Source organism: Lampris incognitus, chromosome 4, assembly GCF_029633865.1.
Source record: "Lampris incognitus isolate fLamInc1 chromosome 4, fLamInc1.hap2, whole genome shotgun sequence".
NCBI lineage: Eukaryota > Metazoa > Chordata > Actinopteri > Lampriformes > Lampridae > Lampris > Lampris incognitus.
The window spans coordinates 7283893-7298267 of record NC_079214.1 but is presented as its reverse complement, the minus strand read 5'-3'; the positions used below and the strand labels follow the sequence as shown (position 1 = coordinate 7298267).

Below are 14375 nucleotides of genomic sequence, written 5' to 3'. Positions count from 1 at the left end.
TGGATTCGTAAATGCTCCGAGCAAGAATCGGAAATCACCGATGAGATCGATAGACGTTTGCTTCCCAGCCAGAGATCCATCCATCCACTACCCGAACCGCTTGTCCTGCTCTCAGGGTCGCGGGATGCTGGAGCCTATCCCAGCAGTCACTGGGCGGCAGGCGGGGAGACACCCTGGACAGGCCGCCAGGCCATCACATGGGGCTAACACACACACACACACAGAGTCACACCTAGGGACAATTTAGTACGGCCGAGTCACCTGACCTACATGTCTTTGGACCGTGGGAGGAAACCGGAGCCCCCGCAGGAAACCCACGCCGACACGGGGAGAACATGCAACCTCCACACAGAGGACGACCCCCAAGGTTGGACGACCCCGGGGCTCGAACCCGGGACCTTCCTGCTGTGAGGCGACCGCGCTAACCACTGCGCCGCCGTGCCGCCCAGTAACATGTAAAGGACATAATTACAGTCCTAATGATGCACTGTGAACAGTTAGCTGGGTTTCGTTGTGACTGCAGCGCTCCAGCAGCGCTCGCCAGCTCATCCGCCATGATGATGCGTGCACCCCCCCTCCAGGACTTCCGAGCTAATTAAGCCGTGGCAGTGATGTACGGCTTTTCTTGAATCGTAGCCGGGAAAAATATCCGCTTTGTAAAAGCACCGTTTCCCCTCTGTTTGAATATAATGAAGCTGCATTCAGGACACAGTATGGACAATCTGTCCATACCGGGGCCGGGGGGGCCGGGGGGGGCGGGGGGGCTTCACTGCAGCCTGCAGACGGTCCTGCTGCACAAGAGATTTCAGAAAGGAGAAAAGTGTAAGCATATTGGCTTATCGGATTGTATTTGTGCGTGTAGGTGTGTTTCTCTGTGTGTGCGTGTGCGTGTGTGTGCGTGTGTGTGTGTGTGCGTGTGTGTGTGCGTGCGTGTGCGTGCGTGTGTGTGTGTGTGTTGGAACAAATTGAGAGTGGACAGCCCACCGACATAGGGATGAATTGCACTGAAGAGGAATTGCCAGAACAGCACAGAACCCAATTACTTGACCCAATCTTCCAGCTAAACACACACACACACACACACACACACACACACACACACACACACACACACACACACACACATACACACACACACACACACACACACACACATCGAACGCTTATGAAATATCACCCCACACACACACACACACAGGGAAGATGCAGTCATTTCTCGCTCTAAACTTTCCCAGTTTGTCTGATCCCCCAGCACTTTAAGGACACTGACCTTATTTCTATTGTGTAAAGTCAAGTGTGTTTTTGTGACCGTGATTTGTGTGTCGTGATGTGTCAACGTGAACTATCCTTCACCATGGACTGTCTCAACAACAGCACTGATAGTACGTATATAAACTCGTCACAGGATATTCTGATTATCTACTCTCACACCCCTCGATGTCACCATTTCACTAACACACACACACACACACACACACACACACACACACACGCACACACACACACACACACACAACCCAGTTAAAAAAGTTTGCCTTTTTAGATTTCATCATTTCCTGTAGTTTGCTTTTTTCTGCACCCCCCCCCCCATGCATGAATGAGAGGGAGGACAGTGGAATGGTGAGGATGCAAGGAGTAGAGGTGATGAAGGTGGATGAGTTTAAATACTTGGGGTCAACTGTCCAAAGTAACGGGGAGTGAAGAAGAGAGGTGAAGAAGAGAGGGCAGGCAGGGTGGAGTGGGTGGAGAAGAGTGTCAGGAGTGATGTGTGACAGAAGGGTACCAGCAAGAGTTAAAGGGAAGGTTTACAAGATGGTTGTGAGACCAGCTATGTTATATGGTGTGGAGACAGTGGCACTGATGAAGAGACAGGAGGTGGAGCAGGAGGTGGTAGAGATGAAGATGATAAGATTTTCACTGGGAGTGATGAAGAAGGACAGGATTAGGAAGGAGTATATTAGAGGGACAGCTCAGGTTGGACGGTTTGGAGACAAAGCAAGAGAGGCAAGATTGAGATGGTTTGGACATGTGTGGAGGAGAGATGCTGGTTATACTGGGAGAAGGATGCTGAATATGGAGCTGCCAGGGAAGAGGAGGAGAGGAAGGCCAAAGAGGAGGTTTATGGATGTGGTGAGGGAGGACATGCAGGTGGCTGGTGTGACAGAGGAAGATGCAGAGGACAGGAAGAGATGGAAACGGATGATCCGCCGTGGCGCCCCCTAGTGGGAGCAGCTGAAAGTAGTAGTAGTAGCAGTAGCAGCAGTAGTAGTAGTAGTATTAGTAGCAGTAGCGGCAGTAGTAGTAGTAGTATTAGTAGCAGCAGTAGTAGTAGTAGCAGTAGTAGTATTAGTAGCAGTAGCAGCAGTAGTAGTAGTAGCAGTAGCAGCAGTAGTAGAGTTTCACCAGGGGGACGTAGCATGTGGGAGGATCACACTATTACCCCCAGTTCCCCCTCCCCCCTTGAACAGGCGCCCCAACTGACCAGTGGAGGCGCTAGTGCAGCGACCAGGACACACACCCACATCCGGCTTCCCACCCGCAGACACGGCCAATTGCGTCTGTAGGGACGCCCGGCCAAGCTGGAGGTAACACGGGGATTCGAACCGGCGATTCCCGTGTTGGTAGGCAACGGAACAGTCCACCACGCCACCGGGACCCCCTGTAGTTTGCGTTTTGTTGGGTTTCTGCTGGCTTTAGTATTCTGACAAGACCAGACAGGACATGCCGTGAGGGGTAATTCCGTCATCCGGCAGCTAGGGGGCGGTACAATGAAAGAGAATAATTGTGATTTTGATAGAGAAGAAGTTCACTCCTGGATCGGTTTTCCTACAGGTTCCAATTGCCTTGAGGGATTTCTGATTTGTTCGGGCGGAGGGTAATAGTCTGTGTTGTCTCTTGTATTAGCTCAGGGGGAAAATCTATAGGTTTTAGTTAATGATAATAATTTACACACAAACACACACACTCACACACACACTCACTGACAGCATGATCCTCTCTCCCGCCATCTGCTCAGGTTTTCATCAGTAGGTACCGGGGTCAAAGGTCAGCACCGGGAGACGCTAAGTGGTCAGATATTAATAAACCCCTCTGCCCCGGTTCCTACAATGCCTCCGTAAGACAAAGCGCTGCCCCCCTCTCCCTCCCCCCGGCCCCCGGCCACCCGGCCACCCGGCCACGTCTTCACAGATGGGCGGAGGTTTCGGTTAATCGAAGCGAAACAATCGGTCATGACCGCGGGCGCTTTCCTCGAGACTCGCTCAGCTGTCCCGTCATCGGCCCGTTCGACTACACCCACCAACGCCCACGCAGCGACACGGCGGACATGACGCCGTAGTGGGAGAATTCAGAAGATACATAAATAATGACCAATGTAACCGGTTATTTTCTTGCCCGGTGCGGGATTCGATACAGGGAGTACTGCACCACAAGGCGACCCGTTAGCTAGGGGACTAACGTGTCTTATTGGTAGTTTACAGTCGTCACCCTCTCCCCGGAAGCGCGCCCTCGCGCTTTATTCCCGCGCTCCGAAGAGCCTTCTGAGGATCTGCACACTTCCGGATCCCACTGCCGCCACCAATGTAACCGGTTATTTTCTTGCCCGGTGCGGGATTCGATACGGGGTGTACTGCACCACAAGGCGACGTCACTAACCGCTCGGCTAAAGGGTCAGACCCGCCTAGCTAACGGGTCTTATTAGTAGTTTACAGTCGTCACCCTCCCCGGAAGCGCGCCCTCGCGCTTGGTCTTCCCGCGCTCCGAAGAAACTTCTGAGGATCTGCACACTTCCGGATCCCACCGCTGCCACCAATGTAACCGGTTATTTTCTTGCCCGGTGCGGGATTCGATACGGGGTGTACTGCACCACAGGGCAAATCGCTAACCGCTCGGCTAAAGGGTCAGACCCGTTAGGGGTCTTATTAGTAGTTTACACTAATAATAAACTAAATAAAAGATGGACGGGCAGCGGCGTTGGGTTTAACCGGCTGTTTAAAGGTCATCCGAGGGCGCACGGACACCTCTTGAGGGACCCAAACCGTCCACGTGTGACAGGAAGTGGAGCACGGCTGACACCAATGTAGCGATTCAGGGGGCAGTCCGGAAGACCGTCAACACAGCCGGGACGCGAACCCGTGTCTCCCGCTCCGCAAGCGACAACGTTAACCAGTCGACTAGAGGGTCCGACCCGTTAGTCGAGGGCCAACGTGTCTACTTATCCATGCACGTTACACTATTTAAGCCATGCTGATGGCGTGTTCCGATATAAAAGTCTGTGCCTGCTCAAATATGTCCTGGAATAGACAAATGCTACTTTCCACCGCGAAAGCCTTGGAATACATTCAGAATCCCCTGTCAACAACAATAAAGACTATATCATTACCAGCAAGGACTACAGGGCTAAGTCTAGTGGGCTATAACCTGTAATTACATTACAGGGCAAAGCCCCCCCCCCCACCGACCGTAACTGACTGCCGTAGTGTATTTAACAACCCTCATCAACCCCCCCCCCACCCGAGGGGGTCCCAGTTGATAAGTCCATGGCTGAATTTCTTTCCCAGTACGCCCCTGGTCCGTCCGTTTTATTTCATATCAAGAGGACCCGTGAGGTTCCTGTCACGTTGCTAAGTGAAGACGTTCAGTCAAAACCTCAGTTCAGCTTCCACAAGCCGACGCTTCTCAGTCTTTATACATGGATCTGCAGCCGACCGCTTGTAGTTGGGGGGGGGGGGGCGAAAAAAACCAAAGGGCGCCCGGGTGGCGTAGCGGCCTATTCCGTTACCTTTCAGCACGGCGATCGCCGGTTCGAATCCCCGTGTTACCTCGGGCTTGGTCGGGCGTCCTTTCCGACACAACTGGCAGTGTCTGCAGGTGAGAAGCCGGATGTGGGTATGTGTCCTGGTCGGTGCACTAGCGCCTCCTCTGGTCCTGTCGGGACGCTTGTTCGGGGTGGAGGGGGAATGGCGTGATCCTCCCACGCGTTATGTCCCCCTGGTGAAACTCCTCACTGTCAGGTGAAAAGAAGCGGCTGGCGACCCCACATGTATCGGAGGAGGCATGCGGTAGTCTGCAGCCCTCCCCCGGATCGCAAGGTCGAATCCCCGTGTTCCCTCCGGCTCGGTCGGGCGTCCCTTCAGACACAATTGGCCGCCGTGTCTGCGGGTGGGAAGTCGGATGTGGGTATTTGTCCTGGTCGCTGCACTAGTGCCTCCTCTGGTCGGTCGGGGCGCTCCCCGGATCGGCAGAGAGGGGGCGGGGCAGCGACCGGGACGGCTCGGGGTAATTGATCAGTGTTTCTCAACCCGGTCCTCAAGGACCCCCTATCCTGCAGATTTTCATTGTAACCCTGCATAGGTAGCCCTGCTTGTACTTACTCGACCAATCATCTCGCAGCACTTAATTATGCAAGGTGTGCAACAGCTGACAAAATTCATTGCCGATTGGTTGAATAACTACAAACAGGTACCTATTCAGGGTTGCAAGGAAATATGCAGGACAGGGGTTCCTTGAGGTCTGGGTTGAGAAACACGGGACTAGATACAATTGGGGAGAAAATGGGGGAAAATTAAAACAAAAAAAGCTGAACTTCCCTGTGACGGAAGCGTTCGCGTGCCTCTGATTGGCTTGCCTTCAGGGCTTTCTGCCAGTAAACTTCCAGGAAGCCAATGGTAGAAAGACGGGTCCAAGAAAACTTAACGATGTTCCAGAGGGGGGGGGGGGGAAACTCAGCGTTTAGCGGAAGGATTAAAGTAGGAAGAAAAGAAAAGAAAAGAAAAGAAAAGAAAGACTTGGAAAAAAACGATCAACAGCGAGGACAAACACGGAGAACCACTGGTGTAGCTTTTCCCCATTGGAGAGTGCTGAAAGAGAAGTAATTACTCTCCCAGCCAGAAGGGGGAGACAGAACCTCCGCACTGCAGGTTGAGGCTAAACTGTCAGGAGACATTTTTACTGTTTTGGTAGGAAAATAAACACTTTGGTTCTGTTTTATTCACAATGAAAGTGTACAAAACAAATACAAAAATACAAATAGGATGTATTTGAAGGTTAATATATGCATACATATCTTTTTACAGAAGTTATTTATCTGTATACACTGTGCCGAGTGACAGAAAAGCGCAAAATCCCGTTCGCGAAACCCAAGAGGAGACAGGAGGATTTCCCTTATGAACAGCAGTCCAACATCTTCACTTCTGATTAAGGTATCTCAGAGATAGAGATCGTAAAATCTCAAAAACTCCAACATAGGTCTCAGATAGCCTGTGAAATTCATTCGAGATATTACTGATAGAAGGCATTCCTGGGTGAATCTCTATAATACGGATCATCTGTTTTCTCAAGCTTCTTAAAATTTGCTTAGCAGTTAAGTTTTAGCAGCTCTTTAGACTTCATTATTCATCCAATTATTCTAAAAGCTTCTAACCGTGAGGCGGTGCTGATCCGGCTCCTTTTGCCAAGACGTTTGTATAAAACACAAATGCGACATTTGGCTGAGATTGAAATTAAATGAGCTTGCAAGTTAACCAACAACTTTCCAGTTGAAGATATCAACTGTTCTGAGATGAGCTTGGGAATCAGAACATGTTAAGTGGGGGGGGGGGGGTCCATATCTGCTGCAGACTATTCTGTCAGACGATTCATTTTTAAGGGTTTCAAAGATGTGGGCACTCAATTTCAACAAAAAAGTATGTTCTGAGCCACTGAAGCACTTGATACTCTGAGAAACACTTGATACTGCAAAAAAATTTAACTTACATTTCAAACTATATGTAGAGTTATAATGAACTTCTGACCTTTGAGTGTTTGCCTTTTTGTGATCATCTCCCCTTGTTCTGTTATTTTTTTTCTCTAATACCACAAAGTTGAATCAGTGGGCGTTTGTCAAAGCCAGGAAGACACCCAGACAGTGCACCAGCCGCCCGAAGAGAGGAGAAGGACAACAGCCGCCTAAGTGTAAACCGGTGGTGATTCCGTATGTGGTGGGAGTGTCGGGACAGTCGAGACGTGCATTTTCCAAACACCGCATCTCAGTTGCTTTCAAACCCCAAAACACCCTGCGCCAGAAACTGGTCCACCCCAAGGATCGGATCCACCAGCACAAACAGAGCAATAAAGTGTGTGCTGTTAAGTGCCGGGACGATTGCTGTGACTTGTACTTTGGGGAAACCAAACAGACGCTGGCCAAGAGGATGGCACAATACAGGAAAGCTAACACGTCAGCCCAGGACTCCACAATCTTCACCATCTACACAGGCTACACCATCTACAGGCCAGTGGCCACTCTTTCAAGGATGAGGATTTGTGCACATCCTTGATAGAGGAACGCTGGTTTGAACGGGGATTCAAAGAGGCCATCTATGTGAAGAGGGAACGACCATACCTGAACCAGGGGGAAGGCCTAAGAGCACATCTGTCACCATCTTACAGTGCTGTGGTTGCAACTATTCCCCAATCCTCTGTGAATAGTACACTTGACCATTGACACTCTAGTTAATGGTCACAGCAATTTGCATATGAAACTGATTTGTACCTGCAGTCAGTTGAGACTGAAGAGGCCACTTGGACGAGTGATGAAACGTTTCTCTCAATAAACGTTGTGTCCGGATGAACCGATTCAACTTTCTGGTATTTCCTTACCTGGATTATTGAGCATGCAACAAGGCATTTGTTCTTTAATATACTATAACTATGGGGGTGCCCCGGGGGCTCACCTGGTAGAGCGCGTACCACATAAGGCTGAATCCTTACAGCAGCGGCCTGGGTTCAAATCCAGCCCAGGCCCAGGCCCTTGGCTGCATGTCATCTCCTCTCTCTCCCCTGCCTTTCCTGTCTCTCTCTCTCTTGACTACAGCTATAAAATGAAGGTAGAAAATGCCAAAATGTTATCTTTAAAAAAAAAAAACTATATATATATAAAACTACAAACTCACTGAAGAATCCTTGCAAATCCATAATCAGTGCATTGTTAAAGTGACTGATGAAACAAACTATTGCTTAATACGAGGCACTGGATATCAGCATTAGCCGTACAGCATCACTTGACTGAGGTATAAAAGTAAATTCAACATCATGAGTCTTAAATTCAACAAAAGATGTTTAAAATAATTCAGCGACAGTGACGCTGAAACCTCTGAAACTGATTCCTCTGAATAATTTCCTAAAAGTAACTCAAGTTCCACTGGCACACATGTGCTCAGCCTGCATGAGCAAGTGAAGTTTCTGCTGAATGATTGTGGAGTTCATCGCACACAGGAAGTCTGTAAGTCCTCCTTTCAGGAGTTCCTCCATGGGAACGAACTGAAGAATCTGCCTCTGACACACAGGGGACCCGCTGCCGCATGTGTTCTCCTCTCCCTTTGCCAGCTGAGCCATATGGCCATGGAGGTCCGTGAGAACAGGGAGGATGCGAGCCACGGCTTCAGGGCAGAAACCCGCACACACCAGCATCACCCCACTGGAGTCGGTATGGGGGGGGCTCCTGAACGTGACGGTGTGAAAGGACATGTGCAGGCAGAAGACGAGAGCCGCCGTGACCCTGGTGAGGGCGGAGAGGAGGGGCAGGAGGAGGGCGTCCCCAGGGTTCAGGTTCTGCAGGGAGAACAGGACGCAGTCCAGCAGTTCCCGCTGGTACGTCCGCTCACCGTCATGCAGTGTGCTGCCACTCACCCTGGAGAGCGAGGGCGCCACACAAAACTCCAGGAGTAAATCCTCTGTTTGGTCCTCACAGGCTCCCCATGCCGCGCCCCTGTCAAAGACCAGGCATTTTCTTTTTTCTTTGCTCCCGTCCTCTCGGTCACCCACAGTGCAGTTAGAGAGTTTTGCAACGTCCAACAGGATGGAGGCGGCACCGCGTGTGCAGCAGAAGCGACAGGGAGGTACACCAGCCCACACGAACTCTGACTTGTCCGTTGACTGCACCAGAGCTTCGTTGAGGTGGCTCAACAGTCCCCCTTCACAGAACGGGGAGTTTCTGACCACTGTGAGGGCGGCACCCACAACAACATACCAGGAATCCACGTGGCAGTCTGTCAGTGGCCCTGCCAGCACACAGCCTGTCCCGCTGGCCTCATCGCAGTGCTGCTGTATCCACAAACCATGGTGACTTTTCTCAATGCGCTCCCTCCAGTTGAGCGTCTGCATTTCCCTCCGCTCATTGAAGGAACCCAGTTGTTTCCTCTGTCCCAGAGGTCTCCCCGCTGAAACGCTGCAGCAGGCGGGGTTCACCGTGTTACGGGACAGCCATCGGCTTCGTGAAATCCAGCTCACCTAAACACAGGCAAAGGAGAGCTTTATCATCTTTACTTCCAGGAAATTCATTTCTTTCAAGAAATGTCAAAAACAAACACAGAGAGCTGACAGTTTCTCGCAGGTTATATAATAACATCCCCAATTCTGTCCTGGTTGAATCTTCAATATCAAATGAGCCCGACTCCTCTCCCCCGGCTATAAGCTAATATCGGCGTAACAGTACATTATTGCTCAGTTACAGCTACACAGAAGACAGCGTTGAATCCCTGTCATCCCTACCTGCAGGCGCCGAAGGTATTCCTGAGCGGTGAATTCCCTGATGTGGTCGAGCCGCTGTCTCTGCGCCGCGCTCATAGCTTCAAACATGCGCAGATTCTCTTGAATCGTCTCCACCTGCAACTTGTGAAAGTAGGAGCTAACCTGTTCATGCTGTTCCAGAAATGACGGGGGAATCTGGGAATTTTTGAAAAGGGCTGTGCGTTTGGCCATATTCGGACCATAGTTCCGAATCAGCTTGGAAAGCAAAGGCCTGACAGCTTCCTTGTTTTCATACTGCAGGCAGATAATGTACACCTCAGAGTTCCCCGCCTTACTGGTGGCGGGTTTGAAGACACTGACTGAACGGAAACAACAGTTCAGCAGATAGAGCAAGCACACGGAGGAGTGCTCATACAGGGTGAACATTTTCAGGACAAAGGAGCTGCCAGGGCTGAGGAGCAACAGCGCGGCTGTAGTCTCGCATAAGTGCAGTGAGGCCACCAGTGCCTCCTGCTCATCGGGTTTCTCCTGGCAGTCAAAGCTCCCGTCTGCCGTCACTAGGCCGACCCGCCGCATGTTGCCCACAAACGTCTGAAGTTCCAGCAGGTGCTCTTGGCTCATGATGTCGCCTGTGTTGTCTGAGCCAAAGAACCACCATGGCAGTGTGTTAGCAATGAGCCGGTCGTCCGCGATGGTCATGTTGCCTCCATTCCCCTCGTGGTATGGGTTGAGTGTGTTGGCAGCCCAACTCCAGTCACAGAAGCGAGTGTGCTCACTTGTTTTGATGTAGTGGTTCAAGGCGGTTATGAAGGCCCCCGGAGCCTCACATAAGTGGATGGTGTTTAGTTCGCCACTCTGCAGCGCCTCCTCTGGAAGGAGGCTAAAGGAGCCCAGGATCTCGTAAAACTTGCACCAGGCCTGAGTGCAGATCTCAGCATTTGCAGCAGAACGTACAGTAGCAGTGATCTTCCCGGCCCGGTTGGTGGAGTTGGTGTGGTGGTGCCAGACTGCCAGGTCCTTGTCACTGAGCTGGTTCTTCACAGCATTCAGTGACACTTTTAGGGCCTGCAGCCGACTATATTCTTGTGGGGGGTGTCTGAGAGCATCAACAGGGTGAGGGATACACCACTCCCCACTGGATGGTTTGGCATAGGTTCTGACCTTATTGAATAGTTCTCTAACTTCTGTCTCCATCTCAGCATCCAAAGCTGCCACTGCAGCGCTGGGCTGCTGCAGCCTGCCTGCCTTCCTCTTCGTTCCTTGTCCCTGACTCATCGTCTCCACTGGACACCCTGGGAAAAACAAAAAGAGGAGATACAACAAAACTGTGTGCACCAACAAATTTATAATTTGATGGAATGCACTAGACCAGGAGTCGGCAACCTATGACATGCGTGCCCACAGTGGCGCACAAGGCCATTAACACGGGCACACAGAGCAACTCAATAAAAAAAAAGAAGTTTGTAATATACTTTTTTTGATACAAAAAACCCAGCCTAAATAGCTAGTCTCAAAATACACCGTTGTTTTTGACTTGACTTTTGACAAGAGAGTGCACACAATTGACGTGGTCTATCATACCCCTCCTCTCCCCTCCCTCTGATCTGCCAACGAGTGCAGCATTATAGCGGTAGTGACAATGTGGCATAGCTAGCTAGCTTTCTTTTTGATTTATGTCAAGAACAACTGACGATGGCAGAAGCAATATTGTCTGATATTTGTCTTATATTTGCTTCTTTCAGCCGTCCTGGACAAACAAATTCAGATTTATTTCACGAAAGGACCAAACTGTGTGCGCTCTCTGCTGTGAAAATGAAAATTTTGAGTGTAAAATGTCATTTTGAAAAAAGGCACAAGAGAAACTCCAGAGATAAGGCTGATAAAGCTGAATCAATCCAGAGGGCAGTGGCCCAGTACGGGAAGCAAAGCAGCATGTTTACAACCCGATGTGCGCCAAAAGGCAAGCTACAGAGGGGCAGCTATGACGTCATAGAGTGTATTGCTAAACACGGGAAGCCATTCTCCGATGGAGAGAATATAAAGGAGGCTTTCCTCAGCAGGTCGCAGGTCATATTTGATGGGTTACAAAAGACACGATCATCAACAGGACCAAAGTAATGCCCGTTTCTGCAAGAACTGTAGAGAGGCACATTGCAGACATGGCTGAAAATGTAAGGCACCAGCAAACTTTTGCACTGAAAGATGCATCGGTATTCGTTCTACGTCTAACAGTGGTTCCCAGATACTGCAACAAACAAGGGTTGCACTAAATTGTTAAGATTGAATTAATTGTCTTTTGTGCCCAAGTAATTTTCATATATTTGCACAAGTGTGTGTCTGTGTAGACTGCAGCTCTTTTCGCATGCGGAATCAAGACAGGGAGACAAGCAGCAGCAGTAAATAAATAAATAGATAAATAGATTATGAAAATGAACTGGCACTCAGGTCTGTGATTTTTTTTTTTTTTTACTCTGAAAAGTGGCACAGGACATCCAAAAGTTTGGCAACTCCTGCACTAGACTATTTGCTGACAACTGGATCTGCCTACATGCCATGGGGCAGGCTTAAGGAAGAAAAAAAGAAGGGGGGGTCACATTTACATAAATATTAAACTGTTTCATGTGCATTTTATATGTACAACACTGAGAAGCTTCAGCATTTTTTGCATTTTTTTCTCTACATGCATGTGTAGTGATGAGTATGAGTATGAGTTTAAATACTTGGGGTCAACTGTCCAAAGAAACGGGGAGTGCAGAAGAGAGGTGAAGAAGAGGGTGCAGGCAGGGTGGAGTGGGTGGAGAAGAGTGTCAGGAGTGATTTGTGACAGAAGGGTACCAGCAAGAGTTAAAGGGAAGGTTTACAAGATGGTTGTGAGACCAGCTATGTTGTATGGTTTGGAGACAGTGGCACTGATGAAGAGACAGGAGGTGGAGCTGGAGGTGGCAGAGTTGAAGATGCTAAGATTTGGAGACAAAGTAAGAGAGGGAACATTGAGATGGTTTGGACATGTGTGGAGGAGAGATGCTGGGTATATTGGGAGAAGGATGCTGAATATGGAGCTGCCAGGGAAGAGGAGAAGAGGAAGGCCAAAGAGGAGGTTTATGGATGTGGTGAGGGAGGACATGCAGGTGGCTGAAGTGACAGAGGAAGATGCAGAGGACAGGAAGAGATGGAGACAGATGGTCCGCTGTGGCGCCCCCTAACAGGAGCAGCCGTAGTAGTAGTAGTAGTAGTAAATGCATGTGTAGTGATGATTTATAACATGGGTACCTCAGACAACTAGGCTGACATTAAAAACTTGTGGTAACGTTCGAAGGACTAGGACTACCCCCTCTTGACTTTCTACATCATTACTACACAACACAGCCACTTCCACTGACTTAGAAACATAACAAATTCATCACATCCTTTACTCGACACTGGTGTAACATGAAGCCACATGATTTGTAAGATAGTGTTATTACGTCCCACGACTACAATGAGGTTTATAGGAGCAAAAAGACAGGACACAAATCCTTCTTTCCAGGGACGTAGCACAAAGAGGGAGCCAAGATTGTTATTTTACATTTACGCCGTAATCGTGTGGCGTGTCTGGTACACTACGGTTAGAGCACACTGAGAAAAAACAAAATGATAAAAATCAATTAAAAGAAATGGTGCTTCTGTTGTATACTGGAGAGAAGGGAAAAGTGTGTGTGTGTGTGTTAATTAACTGTAAAGTGCTTTAAGTGGCTGTTGCAGCTAGAAAAGTGCTACATAAAATGCAACTTGATTGATTGATTGATTGATTATCCATCCACCGAGTTGAGATTTAACCACAGGTTTGGCAATAAGCTGGCCAAGCCAACCCAGCTAACGCTTAAGTCAAGTTTACTTGTACAGCCCAGTATCACAAAACACAAATTAGCCTCAAGGGTAACGCTTACCATGAGTATCTCGCGGGAAGCGGGTGTCAGTAGTCAAACATGATTGTAATTAATGCATATCTACTGCAGGAGGGCAGTATATAGTAAAGCTAATGATCATGTAATAATAGCAGCAAAGTGATGCTGGAATGAAACGGTGGTCCTGAGCACATGAACGGATATGTGGACTTCATGGTCCCATAAGGCAGTGGTTCTCAACCTTTTTGGGGTCCTGGACCCCCTGCGTATTTTTGATCTACCCTGAGGACCCCTCCACCTGATCTTAGAAGTAGAAACTGCATTTTAAATTGCATTATAGCATTTATTCACTCTTTGGGGCAAAAATAAGAGCTTTCAGTTGTAACTTGGATATAGTTAACAAAACAGAATTCTTATGCAGTAACTTTCAAATATATGTAACAAAACAGAATATGTATTAAGTAACTTTCAGATATATGTAACAACAGAATTTTTATGCAGTAACTTTTAACAATGCAAACGGGAGCGAGATCTCTTATTAAGATACAATAAATGACACTTGTGAAACAGATGTAATTAGAGAAAAAAGTCCTGTTACCCTTTATAGTTTAGGTAGATAAAGGTCCCAGTCACATCTGAGTAAAATAATCCTATTTCTATAAATGTCACAGGATCTTTTTTTTAAAAAGATATTTTATTTTCACGGACCCCTTGCAATTACACCACGGACCACTAGGGGTCCGCGGACCCCCGGTTGAGAGACACTGCCGTAAGGGACGTCAGACCTACACAAATCTCTCTGTGCTGGGTGACTTCCGTCACAAACGTCCTACAATAAGGTTATTCGCATGACGTCATATTGTTAACCAGCCCGCATTCGCACGTTAATTAAAGCAGGGGCGCTAATTAGACTGGGTTTATCCAGCTAGCTAAGCGTTAACGGCATGTGTATACGAGGCTGCCCCGCTGAGGAAGCGTCCGGTGCCG

General features: G+C 48.9%; 1 protein-coding gene across 1 annotated transcript; it reads right to left on the bottom strand.

The window, feature by feature from the left end:
- Positions 1 to 8166: 8166 nt before the first annotated feature.
- cmtr2 (cap methyltransferase 2) lies at positions 8167 to 10779 on the bottom strand. Its single transcript, XM_056278800.1, has 2 exons — positions 9526 to 10779; positions 8167 to 9264 (listed from the first exon to the last, which is right to left on the bottom strand). The coding sequence occupies exons 1-2, from the start codon at positions 10777 to 10779 to the stop codon at positions 8167 to 8169; spliced, it is 2352 nt and encodes a 783-aa protein (XP_056134775.1).
- Between the last annotated feature and the right edge of the window lie 3596 nt (positions 10780 to 14375).